The 21,311-nt window shown below is 37.4% G+C and overlaps 1 protein-coding gene across 4 annotated transcripts in view; it reads left to right on the top strand.

The window, feature by feature from the left end:
* Positions 1-6,799: 6,799 nt before the first annotated feature.
* Positions 6,800-21,311, top strand: part of LOC149168737 (E3 SUMO-protein ligase SIZ1-like) — a 415,166-nt gene continuing 400,654 nt past the window's right edge. For all 4 annotated transcript variants that reach the window (XM_089428401.1, XM_089428402.1, XM_089428403.1 and 1 more), the window contains exon 1: positions 6,800-7,325. In XM_089428401.1, coding sequence (XP_089284527.1) covers positions 7,299-7,325 — 27 coding nt within the window. In that variant the 5' untranslated portion in view covers positions 6,800-7,298. The remainder of the gene's footprint in view (positions 7,326-21,311) is intronic.

Here is a 21,311-nt window from a genome sequence, read left to right on the forward strand (position 1 = left end):
GGACAACCATGTGAGGGATGTATGAGAGTCGATTTTATTTTTAAAAGTTGATGAGTCAGATACGATTGAGTTTAAACTCTCGACATAGGTATAGCTGCAATCATTATTAATTAACGATTCATTGGTAGGTTCTATACGTATTATTGAGTTTAAATTGTCCTCGCAGTTGTTTTCGTTATTTATCAATGCATCTTTGGTAGACTGTATACATGTTATTGAGGATAAACTCTTCTTAGAAGAGCGATTGTTCTTATTATCTCCCAACATTTCATTTGCAGATATGCAATTGTCAAATAATTTGGTATTAGATGTGGCTTCAGATGGAATGTTGGAATCAAGGTGCACCTTGAGGTTAGTAACTAATGAATTATAATGTTTAGTGGATGATAAATTATATTGAATGGTATAATTTAATATTGATATTTGTGAGGAGTTGATCATAGAGTTAGATATATGATTATTCATGGCATTAAGCTGAGCATTAAGGAAGCTTGAAGTTTTATTTATTAGCATGTTGAATTTTATGGATTGCTTAATGCTAGATAATTTTTCAATTTTTAGAGTTTTAAGGGCAAAAGAAGCATCAATTCTTTCCCACAAAGCAAGTTTGATTTGGCTGGCTAAAATAATATCTAATTAAATAACGTTTTTGGATAATGAATCTAATATAAATACGGTTTTATGATTTATGAGTGCACTAATGCCTGTCTGGCTTTGAGAAAAATATGATTATTTCTAGGGTTCCTAAGGTTGTGATTGATGCTAGTCAACACAGGAATGACGAAGGAGTCTCGACAACGTTTTAAGAAAGTAAGATCAAACTTTCACTTAGAAATTTGTAACTTGAGTCGTTCAAAATTACGAACTTCTTCAATTTTCTCCCTTCCGTATAGGGTTATGATTTCATAATTTAGACTTCTGCGATTATTTTTGTGTGTAGAATTTGTTTCTAGATCCATCGTATAAGAGTTGATCGTATTATCGATGTTTCAAACCATCATATCTGGTTCATCATCAATATTTAAATTGTCTAAATATTCCAACAATTTATTGTGAGGTCAATAAAATATTTTTTGTTTGATACTAGAGTGGATTAACCACCAAGGTATGTGTGCAAGGCTCACCAACACAAGCAAAGTTTCACTAGGATGAAAAAATTAAAAGGGGAATTGATGAGATGTGGATATAACTTAAACTAGATGTTATGCCTATCAAAAAAAGGCCCTACAAGTTGAACCCAAGAATCAAAGAAATGTTGAAAGTGGAGATAGATGAAATGCTTATAGATTAATTGATTCCCAATAGAAGAGTCAAATTGGATTAATGCAATAGTCATTAAGGATAAGAAGGTAGGGCAAGACACAATGGTCTATGTGGATTTGTGGGGATAGAATGCTACTTATGTTTATGACCTATTCCATACCATTTTTAATAGCAAGGTGTTACAACTAGTTCGAAACAAGGCCTAATTATTCATTAATGACTTCCTAGGATATCATTAAGTGTGGATAGCCAAAGAAGACAAGACTAAAACAACCTTTGCCATTGAGTGGGTTTCCTATGCTTACAATGTAATGCCATTTGGGCTAAAGAACATCATGGTAGTGTTTTCTATGATAGTAATAATAACCTTCATAAAATTCACACACAAGTTCCTATATGTGTAGTTGGATGATTGGGCTATGTATACTTTATGAAAGGATCACATTGTGATGTTGCAACTAGTGTTATAAAGCTGTTGAAAGCTACAAATCTATATAAACCTTGAAAAGCGCATATTATGCACACCATTTGGCATGTTATTAGGTCACATTGTCTGCAAAGATGGGGTATTGGTGCATCTCAGATCCTGAAGATGAACCATCGTTGCTGGTTCGAAACGTCGATCAGAAGGAAATCTAATGCGATGTATCCGGAAGATAATACAGACAATAATGGTGATTGTCAATTTTGAAGCACCAATTAATATCATACACCGAGGTCAACTCTAAGCCACTTGGGGTATCGATAAAATATTATTGAGAGGAATGCATCTAATGTAACACCATTAAAGTGTTTACTAAAGAATATTGAGGAATTTGTTTGGATTAAAACACGTGAAACATCCCTGGACATTTTAAAGGAGAAGCTAGTGAGTGCACCAATATTAATTTTCCTAGATTATATTATTGAGCTTCACATATGTGGTAATGCCTTGGGCATTACCTCGGGGGCCATATTAGTGTAGGATATGGAGGGAAATCCAAATCACACAACAGACTTCACTAATATGAAAATATCAAAAGACAAGCACAACTACACCTCTATCAATAGGGAAAGGTTGGCAATGGTGTATTCATTGCAAAAATACAAGCATTACCTATAGGGAGGTTTCTTTAAATTCTTTACAAACCATTTTTCACTCAAGTAAATAATGAATAAACTTATTTCGAAAGGTTGGATATACAGGCGTTTGTTATTATTTAGGTATTGACTTTGAAATCACAATGAAGTTTAGGTAGACCAATGTCAAGCCAAATGACCTTTTTGGAGTGGAGATAAGGCAATCCAAATAAATACTAGATGACCAATTACTAGATTATGATTTATTTAGGATAGAGGTAGTCCCAAACTACGTGTTAGACATCATCATTTTTCTCAATAATGGAGTTTCCCCACATCGATACTCGACCATCCATTTAACGAGGTAGGTTAGTTGTACAAATTTGATGTGGATTCTATGGGAGAATCATAACGAGGTAGTAGGAGGTCATTATTGAGGAAAGACCACCACAATAAAATTGTTGAGGCATGATTGTGGTGCTCTATGGTATTCGAAGATGCTAACGAATATGTTAAATGATGTGATGTCTACCAACAAATCAAATAATCCTAGGATAGCTGAGCTATTGTCACATATAGTGGTTACATTTCATCCCATTGATAACTGGGTAGCATATTTTATTAGGTTCATTAATGCATTAGCTAAGCACTTAGGTACTTGATACATCATCACTACAATTAACTATTTTATAAGAGGGGAAGAGATGACACCAACCTTGGATTGTAGCATGAATACAACCACAAGAATTATCATTGAAAACATTATATCTAGGTTCAAGTGTACTAGGAATTTGCCAATTGATCATGGAAATCATTTCATGCATGGCACTATTACGACCTTTACTTAATAAATTATGGTGGAAGACCACGTTAGTAGTCCCTACCATTTGCAACCTAGTGAGGTTGTTGAAGACTCTGATAAGATATTGAAATGGGGCTTGATGGGAGTTTGTTCCATCAATCAAGATTATTGGAATGCGAGGATACATGTGGTGCTATGGACATACTAGATCATGAACAAGAAACTAACTAAGTACACCTAGTTTAGTTTGGTCTATCATAGAGAAACAACAATGATTGAAAAATTTCCCAGACCAAATTTGTTCATTGCACAAGCTAATAAGATGTTGGAGGAAGAGTATAACAAACTACGAAAAACTCCTTTTTTTCAGACACTGATCTAGATCGTGATATAAAATCGATCTAACAACTGTATTTGGTGTTTTAATATTCTCCAATCCTATCATGTTCAAATATAATGCTTAATTATAAACCAAATAATGACAATGTTGTTTCCTCTTTTATTTATTTATTTATTATGTATTTGACATAACTAATTCTTTTAACATTTAATAAAACTTTGTTAACCATTTTCACACTAATAAATTTAATAAAAGTTATTAAAAAACACTTTTTATTTCCATAGACTACTTTTAACGATGGTTGAGATACAACTTTCTCTCAACATTACCCTACATTGGTACAACTTTTTCTCAACATTACCCTACATACAATTTAGGGTTGTTATGCTTTATAAAGATGTTTTTTCAATTTCTTTTACATATACAATTACAATCAACAATAATAACAATCTTAAGAAATATTTAATTATATAAATTTTTAAATGACATTAATATATTATCTAAAATTTATTTAAAAATACTACATATTAAAACAAAACCAACTTTGTTATAGATTTGTTTTGAGCAACTTATTCTTGTGTAAACACTATAAGGTGTAAATGGCTATAATTTTGTTAAAGCCAAAAAGATTGAAGGGCAAAATTATTGAAAATATATAAATAGTTTCATATAAAATATTAAAAATATTATTATAATATTGGAGAAAGAATGAATCTCGGGTGTTTTTGGTTTTGTTTTTTTTACGTTTCTAGCTAAGTATCGCATTCCATTATAGGAAGAGTTTTTATGTTGTTATTATAATATTTTTATGGTTTTTCTTTTAGTTTTAGTTTTAGTTATTTATTTTTTTGAAAATAAATATATTTTACTAACTAATGAATAGTAAAAGACATTTGGATGAGCCTAGTGTATGACCTAAAATTGCTGTTTTTGGTTGGCCCATCTTCTTTGAATTTAAGGAAATAAATTAACGACCTAAGACCCAGAAGCATTTGGTAGGGGTGAAAGCTTACCCCTTATGAACCACTTGCGGGTTATTCGTGACAAAGTTTTCCTTAAATAATTGTGATGAGTCAGCCTATATTTGCTTATAGTAGTCAAAGATAACTGTCTTCATTCTTGATTTGACAACTCAATCATGATAAGTTTTCCCACCATTAAAAAAAAACACTCGAAATTACCAGTAGAATTTTGGATTAAAATCCTGCATTTGCGGTTAGCAACTAGAGATGGTTGTCCTACAACTGAATTATGATAGGTTTTAAAAAAGGAGTTGTCTATAATGCGACTTTTTGAGATTCCGGTGACTGAATCCGTCGGAAGAAATTGAGATGAAATCATGATTTGTTGCAGTTAAAATGGTTTTTTAACTGCATATTCGGATTCAACACCCTGAAAACCCTGAAAAACCCCTGGGACGGTTTCATTGTGCAGAAATTAGCTATCAAACTTGGATTCCAATAAATTACTGCCGGATTTTCACCGGAAAAAATCGCCGGAAAGGCTTTCAAAAAGTCGCGTTAAAGACTACTCCTATAAAAAATAGTCATTTTAACATTAATTTCTTTAGCCATGCAGTAAAAATGGTTCACGAACGAATTAACGCAATCCAATTATTGCGAGGTATATTACTCGCGAGGTATATTACTCACTCATAAGATGATCTATTTGACATGTTAGGATTAAATAGAGTTAATTGAATTATTAAAATAATTGCAAGTAGACATGCATTTTATTATATTTATCAATCATCGATTGAAATGGGTTGCCATTTTCTCCCCCCTCCTAATATTATAAGTTATGGATAAGTTCCACAAGAGTACATGGGATAAGGAATTAAGAAGAAAGAAAAAGTATTATATTGAAGTGTTTAGTCCTACTCATAATCATCAACCAAAAGCATACATTGAGACCAATATCTCTTAGAGAGCCAAAATTCTGATTGCTTAGTTAAGGACTAATTCTCATCAACTCCCTTGTGAAACAGGGGGTTGGAAAATGCCAAAAGAAGTGCGGGAGGAAAGAGTATGCATTTTTTGTTCCTTTGGAAAAAAGCATTTCATTTTAGAATGCGAACCCTTCAAAGACAACATGGAAAGCTATGAAGATACACTGGCAACTAGCTCTTGGGATAATCTATTTAGCCAGGGGTTTGTTGAGAAGCTGAGAGCATTTATTGTGAAGCTTCACAGAGAAAGGGCAGAATAAATCAAGCAGATGAAGAAGCAATTTGTCCCGTATACATTAAATATTTTCTTTCTTCTTTGGTTCTTTCATACACTTTCATCATGTTTACTTTGATATTTAGATATTATTGTATATATTTATATTTTAATATTATGATTTTTTTATAGATCGAGAAAGTTTATTTATTAATATTATATATTTTTATTGTGCTTATATTTATATTTAGATATTATTATTGTATATATTTATATTTATATTATTATTATTATTATTTGTTTTGTGAAAAAAATTATTATAATTTAGTTGTTAAATTAATAATAGTATATAAATTACATATGTAGAGTTATTCATTATTATTATTCAAATACAATCACCTCACTTAAAAATCTGGAGTTACTTCGATTGATAATCCATAAAAAGAAGACTTTGATTCTTGTTAAATAATTTGGAATTACTCGGTTGATAATCCATAAAAAGAAGACTTTCATTTTTTTTAAATACTTTGGAATTACTCGGTTGATAATCCATAAAATGAAGACTTTCATTCTTGTTAAATACTTTTGAGTTTTTTTGCCCGTTCTTCATATTTTTGAATTCTAGGTTATTAACTTATTTCTTAATGTTAAGAAAAACAAAACCATTAATAAAAGAAAATGAAAAAGAAATACCAACTATTTCTTTAGGTAAACAAAGACAGAGCTATAAGTAAAGAAAATGGGGTTTGAGAGCTGTACAAACCAAAAATGTTGTTGTAAATATAAATCGAAGGTAATTGAAAATTCGATTTACTCGAAAGATGAAACCCACAATTATAATAATATTTTGTGTCTTTGCTAGAAGAGTAGGCGACTCTATAGTGGACGTCTCGATTCTTGTTGAGACATAAATTTTCTGTTATTGTGTTGATTGCTTATTGCACGTAGTCTAGATTTATAGTGGTAGCCAATTAGATTTGACCTGTTCAGAATAACTCTCACCTATTACCTATTTGAAAAAAAAAATAAAAATAAAAAATATTTTATAAAGTCAGAAATATAAAATACACGCTATAGACTTCATTGTTGACTAACCAAACCATGAGAAAAATAAAAGAGTAACGTGTTGACTAACCAAACCGTGAGAAAAATAAAAGAGTAAAGTGGCAAAAATTTTGCTTTCCACTATCCCTGCCTGTGGCTCTCTATTTCGTCTCAACTCCGCTGTCTTGCGGCTCTCGCTCATTTCGTCTCAGCTTCGTCTGTGTCTTTGTCTCTCTTCGTGGAGGGTGAGCAAGAAGTGAAGCACAAACGCAAAGATATTATGCAGAAAACAAGCAGAGGGGTAAGGATTGACCCCTGACGTGTAAGCGCCTGATCATTGGCCCACTCGATTGGTTGATCTGGTAGATATTGTAGGTTTCTGTCACCGGTGAAAATTCGATGGATTATGGGTATTTATTTAAGGTATATCGTTCGGTGCCCTAAAATTGGTTGAAACAATTCCAATTGGGAGGGCTTTTGCGACCCAGGCCGAGGGTGCTCTAAGCTACATACATCTAATTGGGCCTGGGAAGGGGTGCTCTGAGCTCCATACATCTAATTGGGCCTGGGAAAGGGTGCTCTGAGCTACATACATCTAAGATATGCAGAGGGGTACAAGGTAGCGGCCATGGATAGTCTCGTCTCTCGCTATCAGGTAGCTTCACTGTTTCTTCTTTTGTTATTTTGATTTGGCCGTTTGCATTTATTTTGTATCCGCACATATACACTCCAAAAAATAAAATAAAAATTGAAAGAGCAAGGGGACTGAGCCAACCATTAAACCGAATTCAAACATCTAACTTAAGAGATGCTTTCGATTTTCTTAACCCCGTCGACAATTGGCATGGCTCCTGAAGCACATCCATATCTGCGCAACTTGTCGTTATAACGTGCCATGCGCGGGTGTATTTCATATAAAATGAACTTAACTAGGCGCAGCATCCCCGGCTTAAGCCATAATCTTTATTTGCTCCCAACTGACATAGGGCTACATTGTCCCAGTGTAATTTATCCATATTGCAGTGGTGCAGCACACTCGGCTTAAGCCATTAAATCTTTATTTGCTCCCAGTTAACATGGGGTACAATTTGCCAGTGTAATTTATCTATCGTTTAGTGATGATGTATGTAAAGTGACTGACGATATCTGTAAAGTAGACGACGAGGAAGAGTTAAGATGCAATACTAACATGTTATGTTGGAAAACTTTTTACGTTCGTGGCTGATGAAATTGTTAGATATAGTAGGGTGGCATCCACTCTACCATGTAGGTTTAGGGTCCTGTGCACACATGGTTCCATGATAATTAAACCAATGATCCGATGGGATGCAATCAGTTATCTCCATCACTGTACAAAATACAGACTTAGGTCATGTCGAAAATATAACTCAGCTTATTCTATGGATCAATATGACAAACGACCTGGAATCCTGAAACGGCTGCCTAGTTTGAAGTTTGAACAGAGTGGGTTCTCTTGGTGGGTGAAGTTTCTTCAGTTGGTTTTTACTGAAGAAACCCTGCTAACAGTTCACTCTGTTTTAATGTGTACCTTGGTATCTTGAAGTAAAAAAGAAAATAAACTGATGAGTCTATGGGTGCTTCTACAGCCAGTGAGTTACTTGGATAGTGTCAAACTGCAGAGCATGTTGAGATGCGACTGTCCAGCCCACTTAGAGAAAGGATTGAGCTTTGCCTAAATAGTTCAAAAGCACCGTCAAGAACGTCAGAGTAGATTTGATTTTGAAACTTCACAAGGTATCATTTCTCATTTAAGGAAACTATTTTTTTTGGAAAGTAATCTTCCTTTGACAATTGATAAAACAATATTTACATGGCTGTCAATACAAGCAACAATTTGTTATGGCATCAAAGGCATTGACATATTATAATTTGGTACCTTTCTTTGCGGAATAAATTCAAGATGGTATACAATCTAGTAGGGGAATGATATCTATGTGGCTTGTTTGCTTCCAAAACAACAGTGGGAAGCCTTTTAAGAAGGAAAGACATCAAGAGCAATGGGAGTGTTGGATTTGTAAAACAACTGAATACACGATGCACCAGAGATGTAAAATATGAAATTTATTATCAAATGGAGTGGTTGGATACAATGGAGATCCGTTCAATTACTTCAATTAGGTAGCTGTTCTACCTAATTATCCTAATTATTTTACTAACTAATGATCACTTATACCTAATATCTCTTTATTAAAGTTAATAATAATGTGACTGTATTACATAGGACTTCAGTATTGAAGTATTAATACTCCCTGTTATCACTTGTGTTGACACCTAATCCGAAATGGATGGGTGAACTGGACAGTCATCAAGAAGATGAACTGATCCGTCATATGTATGTATATAAATAATAGTTAGCTAATGAATAATATATCAGTTCTTTCTTCAGCTCATTCTGGAGTTACCCTGGCCTGACATGGTATCAGAGCACAGGTCCCAGAAATAGTTGTAACTCCTGCTGTTCTGAGAGCTGCTCATACCTGAGCGCTGCTCTGCTCTGACATCCTGAGTGCTGCTCTGCTCTGACTGTTTAATTTTCTGCGCATCAGTGACATTTCATTGAGGACGTTGTGGAATTCCGCTCCGCTTCCGACTATCTCTGCCGTTGGCTCTAAGCAGGCTTCCAAGTCTACTTGCAAAAGCCATTGTGCCCCTTTGACATGCATGAAACCATCACAGTATTTGCGCCCTAGCCAGAGAGTCATTACTCATTTTCTGAGCGCGAGAGCCATTGCTCATCCTTCATTTTTTTGTGCTGGTCTGTATAGGAATCCATGCTGACTCCTACCAGCGTTGTGAATGCATCTCACTTGCTCATGATGCAATATAAATCTATATTCTCGAATGCACAATTAAAAACCTGAGAATCTGCTATTAGAATACTATTTCAGTTCAAAGTTCTCAATTATGATATATTTTGTTCACTGAAAAATTCTGCGTCTCTCCGCATACGCTGTGTGCTGGCCACTCCACATACGCTGTGTGAAGCATTGGTGCGCAGCTGAACTGTGGCATCCCAAAAACGTTGGCGACTCATCCCAAAAACGCTGGCGACTCAGCATACGACTGAGATATGAGACCGTGGTGCGCAGCTGAACTATGGTAAGCCTCTGCCTGAGATATTGCGACTTCGACATCCTCAATATACGCGCTGTATCCATTCATTTGATCTCCGTTTCTGTGTATATAACCCTCGACGATGTCAACACAAGTGTGAAATAACTCCAAAGAAGTAAATGACCGTGAAGGGCAGTGAGTTATACTGGCCCCTTCAGAAGGCAGTGTCTCCAATGGAAACGCGATTTTGTGTTGTTGCTTGTGTTTCTTGATAAGGTTTTGAACTGGAAAATGCAGCTATTTGTTTTATTATCAATGATTGATACTTGAATGGTAGAGTGAACATTGCTGCGTATGGTAGCAAAACCGTGTTTAGTAGTTCAAATTGTATTGAGCAGCTTATATATATCATTCAAGGCGTTTATATAAGCAGTTTTCAAAAGCATTCAAAGTCATATCAGTCAGAGCATTTTATATATCAAAGCATTTGTGGAGGTGATATAGAGATATTGCACAATTTTTTATTTTTGGTAATGCTGTATTGAAGCATAAAGTGATATAATATTTCAATGAAATTCTGATGCCTTCTGTCACACATTAGAGGGATTTGTAGAAAATATAGTGCATAAGGCTGTAAGGAAGTTTTTTTTATCAAGCAGAAGTATTGTTTACAGAATGCATTCAATCATCTCTATGGTCGGAATAGTTCTCACTGGCCAGGAGAACTATTCTGAATGGTCTCGGATGGTAAAACACACCCTCATCTACAATGAGTTGTGGAAAGGAGTGTGTGTCGGAGAAGAAGACAAAGACCCTGTGCAGCCTACATCAGATAAAGAACTTGTCATTAAAAGAACAAAGATATTTACAAGAATAGAAACATCAGGTTTCTATGTAGAATATCGAACAAACAGTTTCATCTAAGAAACTGCTAAAAGAATAAGAATAGAAACATCTAAAAGACTGAGCATTACTAAATAGAGATATAGAGATATATTCTAATACCCTCCCTTAATGCTCAATCTATTTACAACACCAATAGACCCGCGAAATTTTACAAATTTATCAGGACCAAGAGGCTTGGTAAAAATATCGGCGGGCTGCTCTGTGGTGGGAACATAGTGCAACTGAACTGAGCCGTCTTCAACCAGCTGTCGAATGTAGTGGCAGTGAGTTTCCACATGCTTTGTTCGTTCATGAAAGACAGGATTCTTGGCAAGTTTGAGCACTCCCTGATTATCACAAAACAAAGAAGTAGGCCCTGTCTGAAAAACATGCATATCTGCAAGCATACGACGAAGCCAAACTGCCTCACAGGCGGCCTTAACTGCTCCCCGATACTCTGCTTCTGTTGAGGAGAGAGCCACTACCTGTTGCTTCTTACTAGTCCAAGTAACAGCTCCAGATCCTAGACTAAACACATACCCAGCTGTAGATTTACGGTCATCAACCGAACCGGCCCAGTCAGAGTCAGTGTAGCCACTGAGAATAGGAGTGGAGCTGTGAGTATATAAGAGGCCATAATCAGAAGTACCACGCACATATTGTAGCACCCGCTTTGCTGCTATCCAATGATCAGCTTTAGGAGCTGACATAAAGCGAGAAATGTAGCTTACTGCAAAACTGATGTCAGGTCTGGTAGCAGTAAGATAGATGAGACTGCCCACTAATTGCCTGAATAAAGTTTCATCCACAAGAGGAGAGGATGACTGTGCTGAAAGTTTGAGCCCTGGTTCCATAGGAGTCGTGGCCGGTTTGCAATCCTGCATTCTGAACCTTTCCACAAGATTTTTGGCATACTTGGACTGAGAAAGAAAGATCTGATTTTCAGTCTGCCACACTTCAACCCCCAGACAGTAATGAAGAAGTCCCAAGTCTGTCATCTCAAAAGTTCTGCATAGATCTTGTTTGATCCCATGGATCAAATGTGCAGAGCTGCCAGTAATGATAAGATCATCCACATAGACAACTACAAACAAGATATCATCATCAGTATGCTTGATATACAGGTTTGCATCAGATGGACTCCGCTGAAAACCCTGATCTGTCAGATACTGATCAATTTTTATGTACCAAGCCCGAGGAGCTTGTTTCAATCCATAGATTGCTTTAACTAACCGACACACTTTCTGTTCTTGACCAGCAACCTTGAATCCTGGAGGCTGCGTCATGTAGACTTCTTCTTGGAGATCACCATTTAGGAAAGCACTTTTTACATCCATCTGATGAACTTTCCAATTGAACTGAGCTGCTAGGGCAAGCACAAGCCTGATAGTACTCATCTTGGCTGTAGGAGCAAAAGTCTCCTCATAGTCGATGCCTTCCTGCTGTGAAAATCCTCGAGCCACAAGCCTAGCTTTATACTTGTCTAAGGTTCCATCAGCTTTGTATTTGACTTTATACACCCATTTGCAGCCGATGGGTTTTTTGTCTGCAGGAAGATCAGAAAGAGTCCATGTGTGATTCTTCTGAAGACTCTGAAATTCTGCTTCCATAGCCTGTTCCCACTCAGATATACCCTTAGCTTCTGAATATGTTTGAGGCTCAAAAGTACTGTGAAGGTTAGCCATAAGAGCAAAATTGACTGTAGACTGTTGTCTGTTCTTATGCCTAGAAGTTCTACCTTCAAGGAGCTCATCATCCCGGAGATCACCTATGGTTTTAGCCCACCATTTTGGCCGAAGAGAAGAAGAACCAATATCAGGATTAGAGGGACCAATATCAGGAGGAAGAGAGGCAGGCTCAAGAGCAATAGGGACAGCAAGAGGGGGATTAGCTTCTGGAGGAAGCTCAGATAGAGTAGTATCAAATCTTGATGCTACATCATCCCTCCCATCAGATGGACTGACTGGAAGAAGAACACTGTGAGGCGGATCCTCAGAACGCTGCTCAGAAGAAGAAGACTGAAAGAATCCTCTGTCTTCATCAAATACTACATCTCGACTGAAGCTAAGTCGACCAGTGGCTATATCTATCAGCCTATAAGCCTTGTGATGATCACTGTAACCTGTCATCATGAGTTTCTGACTTTTGGAATCCAACTTAGATCGCTTAGCAGATGGAATCCAAACATATGCAACTGAGCCAAAAACTTTGAGATGACTGATTTTAGGCTTACGACCAGACCACACTTCTTCAGGAGTCTTCCCTTTAACAGCCTGAGTAGGGGATCGGTTAAGAAGGTAAACAGCAGTAAATACTGCTTCAGCCCAGAATTTGTTTGGAACACTCCGGTGTTGTAACATGGAACGAGCCATTTCAACAACCGTGCGATTGCGACGCTCGACAACACTGTTCTGCTGGGGAGTGTAAGGTGTGGTGAATTGACGTTTGATGCCATGAATATCACAGAAGTTGGCAAAAGCTGAGGAACAAAATTCCCCCCCATTGTCGGTCCTAAGGGTCATGATATTACAACCAGATTCGTTTTCAACTAAAGTTTTAAACTTCTGAAAGGTACTAAGAGCATCAGATTTATTTTTTAAAAAATACACCCACATCTTTCGACTGAAGTCATCTACAATAAGTAAAAAGTATTTGCAAGCAGTTATAGAAGCTGTATTCATAGGACCACAAATATCAGCATGAAGTAACTGAAGTACCTGGGATGCGCGCCAAGATTCGCCATTTTTGAATGACGACCGATGTTGCTTTCCTGCTTGACAGGCGCTGCATACCCCCAACTGCTGAGTCTGAATATCAGGTAATCCTGACACAAGTCCCTCCCGAGAGAGCTGAGAAAGATACTGCATATTGAGATGCCCATATCGCTGATGCCATAGAGTACTGATGGGAGAGACACGAGCTGCTAGTGCCACTTCTGGAAAGTCACCGGTGTCAAGTAGCCTGTATAGACCATGGTCCTCGAGGCCAGTAGCAACTGTCAGACTGGTCTCCCTGTCAATGATGGAACACTTGTGTGCACTGAACACAACATCAAGCTGAGGAGAATTCCTCATAATCTGACTGACAGAGAGCAGATTAATCTCCATACCAGGAACATAGTATACATTTAGAAATATGAGCGTGCGTCCACTAGACTGAATTTGAACTGTACCCCTGCCAGCAACAGTGTACTTTTCACCTCCACCAAATACAACTGAATCACTGAAAGGTGAAAAGTCAATAAACCAGTCACGCCTGTGAGAGAAGTGGCGTGATGCACCAGAATCAATGTACCATGCAGAGGAAGGAACATGTTCTGAAGACCTTTTAGCCATAAAGGCGTAAAAGGCAGAATCTGTCTGCTCGGAATGTTCTGCAACATTCGCTGTCTGATGTGACCCTCCCTGTTTCTTTTGTTCAGCAGCAATCCTCTGCCTGCAGTCTTTCTTCATGTGACCGAACTTGTGACAGTAATTACACTGTACACTCTTCTTCCTGTTAGGATCAAAAGACTGAGATGATCCTCTCTGCTGAAAAGACTGAGAGGACTGATATTTTGCAGCAAATGCATTCTCCAAGGGCACTGATGCAGTACCACTACCAAACTGCTGTTTCCACCTATCTTGCTGCAGAAGTTTGGTACATAAATCTGAAAACTTCAGATCAACATTTGTGGTTGTAATGTTGAGTGTTTCAATGAAGTGTTCATAAGATTTTGGTAGACTCTTCAGGGTAATGACTACCATATCTTCTTCCTCCATGGTCCGACCAATGGCGTCGAGCTGATCTCAAATGTCTTTAATTTTGTTGAGATGTTCCTGTAAAGACATATGTTCATCCATCATGATGGAGAACAACTGATTTTTGAGAAAAAAAGCTCTGCTTTTATCGGATGTCTCATGCAATTCTTTCAACTGTTGCCAGATTTCAGCAGCTGTCTTGCCAGAAGGGATCTGTGGTAACTGATCATCAGCGACAGAGAGCTTGAGAAGCATAACAGCCTCTCGATTTCTATCATCAAATTTATCTTGATCGGTCCCGGCTGTACCTGGACGAAGCTCTTTGCCCAAAATGAGTTGATCAAGACGCCTGTACTCAAAAATGGTCAGCAGTCTTTGTTTCCAAATGTTATAGTTGCTGCCATTAAAGCGTTGATTTCCTTCTAACATCAAATTGGTGAGCGTGGCCATTTTCTTAAAGAAAATACAGAAGTCTGATACACAAAAAATTGTAGCTGCCTCTTTATCCTGATGTAAATCAAAACAGATTTTGTTCTGGAAAAAAAATTACCCAGCAAAAATATCTCTCCCTGTCTAAAAAAATAGCAATACGGCTGTAGCTGTATCCTTCTTTAGGCAAATACCACAGGACAGAAATTTAATGAATGTAACAGGTCCAAATCATAAGATAAAGCTCGAGATTCCTTTCTCTGTCCAGTTCTGAGATTTTTCCTAAGGGAAGCACAGGTCTGACTGCTGCAATGTCCAGGCTATAAGCAGGTAATTTTCCTTCAAATCTGAGTTGTACTGGAGGCTGTCAGGATCACTATGGGACAAAAATTTGCTGACTGGAAAACAACTGCCGGCAGACAAAAACTGTTTGAAAAATACGTAGATTGAGACAAGGAAAGGGACCCACGTCTGCTTCAACGCTTCACTTCCACAGATCTAAGATATATCAGTTATGATTTTAAGATTTTACGGCTCACAAAATAAATAAAAAATGAACCCACGTCTGCTTCAACGGTTCACGTCCACAGTTCTAAGGTAAAGCAGTTATGATTTTCAGATTTTACGGCTCACAATGGACCCACGTCTTCAGCCACGGTTTAATTGCTCACGGCTCACCACAAGAAAAGAACCCACGTCTTCACGTCGCAGCTCTGATTTAATTTGTTCCGGCTTCACGTCCACAGTGCCGCGGAATATTAAATCGATAAACAGTTTCTTCTAAATCGAATATCAAACAGCATAGATATGGGAGGTATATACTAACTGAATGTTCATCCACGCATTTCTAAGATAGCTGACCATGAAAAATGGATGGGTTTGAGCATACCGAGGCGAGAATTTGAAGCACTCGAAGCCGAGAACGCAGATACCAAAACGCTGGAAGCCGTGAGGGTTTTAGAAATCAATATACGAGAGCTTGATTGAATACAGGTTCCACAACTTCAAAGCAAATAACCGGATTCGCCAGCCAAAACAGAATCCCGCTCCCACGAAAATAACCGGATATGCGTGCGATATCGTGACAGAAAAATACTAAGATGCTATGTTCCCGTGGTTATCGATTCACAATACTTCACTGACTGAAAACGCTGGTACGAGACTGAGAATTCACGGGCCAAAAAAAATAAACAAGACTTCAACACAGATAAACTGTTCAACCTACAAATCGACTGCTGTCCCCAGATTCAAAATGCCGTATTTAATTTCAAGAGAATTTCACGATCCCGAGTATCGCCACAAAGTTAATTCCTCATAATAAAGATAATGTAGAAGCAGAATCCCTTTCTGTATCGAGATTGACGACTGTAAGCTTTTATCACAATGAGCAAAGCTGAAGCTAAGACTCAGTGAAGGCTACCTGGCTTACAGAGGGCTCGACCTTAGAAAGAAATGAAGAGGATAGCTGATCAAGAAATCTACAAACCCTGAGAGCAGTTTCGAAATGAACTCCTGAATTTTTCAAACTATGAAAAATTATTTCGAAAAATCCCTGTGCTCTGATACCATAAAAGAATGTTGAATGAATTTATTCACATGGAGCAAACAGCTCAATGATAATACAAAGATATTTACAAGAATAGAAACATCAGGTTTCTATGTAGAATATCGAACAAACAGTTTCATCTAAGAAACTGCTAAAAGAATAAGAATAGAAACATCTAAAAGACTGAGCATTACTAAATAGAGATATAGAGATATATTCTAATAGTCATTTGGGAAAACAAGAACAGCAAAGCCTATGCATTGATCGCAACATCTGTAAATGAAGAAGTAAGTCGTCATATTTCATCCTATTCCACTGCCTTTGAAGCTTTACAAAAGCTGAAAGAACTCTATGATTCACATTCTGCACTTGAAGTTGTTCAGCTCATGATTAAACTCTTCACTCTTGAACTGAAAAATAATGATCCCCTTGCTCTTGCATCTGAAATAAAGTCTATAATGCATGATATTAAATCCACTAAGGTTGAGCTGGATATCTCTCTTATTGCCTTTCTCAAAGCACTCTATCCTACCTACTCCAATTATCTTGAGTCTTTACAAGCAAATGGAAATCTTAAAGACATAACCTTTGAGTCTCTTGTGAAAAAGTTTGCTGAAAGAGAGAAAGCCTTTGGAAAGAAGACAGTCCCTGAATCTTCTGAAGAGACTGTTTGCCTTGCTCATAAAGAAAAGCATCCTGCTCAAGATTCTACAAGAGGAAGAGGTGGACGAAGAGGAAGAGGAAGATACTTCAGAGGCAGGGGGGGCAGACATTCTCAAGCAGAAAAGGCAGATCTGCATTGCATTCGCTGCAAACGAAATGGATCACATGATGCTTCTACATGCAAGCTACCATGGGACAAGATTGAGCAGAGAAGAAATCAGCAGAAAGGTAAAACTGATGACACAGACAAAGGTAAAGCACCTGAATCCGCTCACTATATTGAGACACAATGTAACATTGGAGTAAATGAAGACTTGTTTAATGCTTCACTTGCTTCTTCGAAAAATGACTGGTTGCTTGATTTAGGAGCAACCTGTCATATGACTCATAGGAAAGATTTTTTTGAAGATTTCACTTACAATGTTGATGGAGCAGTATACTTTGCAGATCAGTCAAAAATCAAGCCATCAGGGCTTGGCACAGTCAGGCTTAAACTGCCTGGTCTTCCAGACTTTCTTCTGGACCATGTTCTATATCTCCCACAGCTCAAGAGAAACTTGCTGTCCCTGGTCCACATCCGCCAGCAAGGTCACTCCATTCATATGTTTGATGGCAAGCTTGAGGTAAGAAAGGCATCTGACCACTCACTTGTCATGAGGGGTATAGAAGAAGAAAGACTTCTTAAACTGCAAGGAACTCCTGCTCATGCACAATATTTCTCATATATTTCTCATCATGAAGAAGGTACACTTCCATCAAGTTTATTATGGCATGTTAGATTTGGACATTTAAACTATGATAGTCTTCGCTTGTTGAAGAAAAATGGTGTTGCTGGTTTGCCTACAATTCCTAGAAAACATAAGCAATGTGATGCTTGCATTCTAGGAAAGCATAGCAAACAGTCTTTTCATGATTCACATTCAAGAGCACATAGGAAGCTTGAACTCATTCATTCAGATTTATGTGGTCCAATGCCTGTTCCTTCTGCAAATGGAAATAAATATATCATGACATTTATTGATGGTTACACCAGAATGTGTTGGGTTTATTTATTGAAGAACAAATCTGATGCTTTTCAAACATTCAAGAATTTTCATAAGTGGATTGAAAATGATGCACAATCTCATATTGGGTCTATTCGCACTGATAATGGAAAAGAATATACATCAAATGAATTTGAAAACTATCGTTGCCAACATGGGATCAAACATCAAACAACTGTGCCTTATAATCCTCAACAGAATGGTGTAGCTGAAAGAATGAACAGAACAATCTTGAATATGGTACGATCCATGCTTTTCTTCAAAAATGTAAAGACAATGTTTTGGGCTGATGCTGTTCTATGTGCTGCATATATAAAGAATAGATGTCCATCTAGTGCTATAAGAAACAAAACTCCTTATGAATTGTGGTATGGACATGTTCCTTCGGTAAAACATCTCAGGATCTTTGGTTCCACCTGTTATGCTTTAATATCAAAGGTACATAGAAACAAACTTGGTGCTAGAAGTCGTAAGTGTATCTTCCTGGGGTATTCAAACACATCTAAAGCATACTGCCTCTATGATGAAGTAAATAAAAAGTTTGTTTTATCTAGAGATGTCATTTTTCTTGAATCATCCAAATCTGAAAGTTTTGTTGAGCGGCAACTTGATCGCTTGGATAGATTCACAAAACCGAAATCATTTCAAGAGTTTGATAATCAGATTCCACATCTTGAAGGGGGGATTCCTATACTAGATCAACATGTGGAATCTTCTTCTTCTGAAGAACAATCTCCCCTGCATGACACTCCAACAACGGATGATGCGTTAAGTGATGTAATTGATAGAATTGGGAGACTCAATCTTGATTCAGACCCAACTCAATCAACAGAGCAGCCTGGACCATCTCAGAAAGGTCCCCCAAAGTGGCTGACAAAGACACTTGAAAGTGTTCATCCTGATGAAATTGGAAAAACAGGAACCAGAAATACAAACCGACAAGATGGAGGTGATGTAGATAACTCTAATTCACCTGTTGATATGGATGTTACTTATGATTGTGAATTGAACTTGTCTACAGATTTTGAACCAACTTCCTTCAAAGAAGCTGCTTCTCATGATGAATGGAAAGAAGCGATGCAGAAGGAGTATGATGTCCTCATAAAGAATGGCACTTGAAAGCTGGTTGATCCTCCATTTGGAACCAAACCAATTGGCTGCAAGTGGGTCTACAAGAACAAGTACAAAGCGGATGGCTCACTTGACAAGCACAAAGCTAGGCTTGTGGCAAAAGGTTTTGCACAGAAGGAAGGGGTCGATTATGAGGAAACTTTTGCCCCCATAGCAAAATGGGCCACCATCTGGACACTCTTTGCACTAGCTGCTCAGAACGGTTGGAAAGTCCATCAAATGGACGTAAAAACTGCATTCTTGAATGGAGATCTAAAAGAGAATGTTTTTATGTCCCAGCCTGAAGGATTTGCTGTGAAAGGATATGAACATAAAGTATGCAAACTTGTGAAGTCCTTGTATGGCCTCAAACAAGCACCACGAGCCTGGTATGAAAAACTAACTGAGCATATTCTGAAACTCAACTTCAATCATTTTGATCTTGATGATGCAACTTTATTTGTCAAGAAAGTTGGCAAAACAGTTGTATATCTTGTGGTATATGTAGATGATTTTTTAATGACAGGGAACAATGAAAGCTATATTGCATCCATAAAGAAAGAATTAGGAAATTTTTTTGAAATGACTGATCTGGGCTATGTTCATTACTATCTTGGCATTGAAGTAACCCAACATCCAAAGTCCATATTTCTTTCTCAAAAGAAATACATTGGAGATTTGTTAAACAGATTTGGCATGACAGAGTGCAATCCTCTTTCTACTCCAATGGAACAAAACTTGAAGCTCACATCTATTGAAGGAAAGGAATTTGAGGATGCAACAAAGTATAGACAGCTTGTAGGAAGTCTCATCTACCTCACTACTACCAGACCAGACATTTCATTTGCTGTTGGAATCCTCTCCAGGTTTATGCAAAAGCCTTGTGAGGGACATTGGTCTGCTGCAAAAAGAGTTCTAAGGTACTTGAAGGGAACTCAAGACCTTGGAATCAAGTATACACAGGTGGACGACTTCAACTTGATTGGATACTCTGATTCAGACTTCGATGGAGACAAAGAAACTGGGGTATCTACTTCAGGATATGCTATGAGTCTTGGATCAGGAGCTGTCTCCTGGAGATCACGCAAACAATCAGTACCAGCAGATTCCACAACAGAAGCAGAATATGTGGCAGCAGCTGAAGCAACGAAAGAAATTGTGTGGCTCAGGAAAATTCTTGAAGACTTGCAGGTAAAACAAATACAATCAACTCCACTCATGATTGATAACACCTCTGCAATAAAGTTGGCCAAGAACCCAAAGTTCCATGATCGTACTAAGCACATCAATACTAAATATCATCTGATCTGACATCATGTTGAGGCCAAAACAATCCATCTCCGTCATTGTTCCACAAACGAGCAAATTGCAGACATCTTCACCAAAGCACTTGGAAGAGAAAAGCTTGAAAGATTCAGAACGATGCTTGGACTCACCAACATCCCTTCAGATTAAAGGGGGGAATGTTGACACCTAATCCGAAACGGATGGGTGAACTGGACAGTCATCAAGAAGATGAACTGATCCGTCATATGTATGTATATAAATAATAGTTAGCTAATGAATAATATATCAGTTCTTTCTTCAGCTCATTCTGGAGTTACCCTGGCCTGACAACTTGAAAATATACCACAAGACTGCAATTAGCTCGAGACTCGTAACAATGATTATCGAATGATAACTAGTAAGCAATCAGCCACTAGCTGACTGCTTCTCTGTTTGGATCGGTGCTTTCCCAATCTCAGGTGCATCCCTAGTAGGTTAGTTCTCATGCGCTGAAAATCATTTAAAAATCTGCGTGTCAATACATAAACCAGAACATAAAAAAGGTCGTTGGATTGCGTGCAAGCAATCAAAGACTATATAATATTAATACTTGAATGTAATGAGAGAAATATTATCTAGCACAACAAAGTATGTGAAGAAAGAAACAAAGAAAGAAAATGCACTCTAGGTGACTGATATGATCAAAATAGTGGCATGAAAACTGTCCACACTGTTGCATAAAATATAAAATATTTCATCAACAAGCTGAACAACTGTGAAAAGAGTATAATCAAACTTTAACTTTATATTGGTCATGAGATTGACTGCATCATGGAGACAAAATACAAGATTGATCAGAATAACATGCTTTACACAGAGTATAG

The sequence above is a fragment of the Pinus tabuliformis genome, chromosome 4_2, assembly GCF_031772625.1.
Source record: "Pinus tabuliformis cultivar Carrire ecotype Pingquan chromosome 4_2, CPIR1, whole genome shotgun sequence".
Lineage (NCBI taxonomy): Eukaryota > Viridiplantae > Streptophyta > Pinopsida > Pinales > Pinaceae > Pinus > Pinus tabuliformis.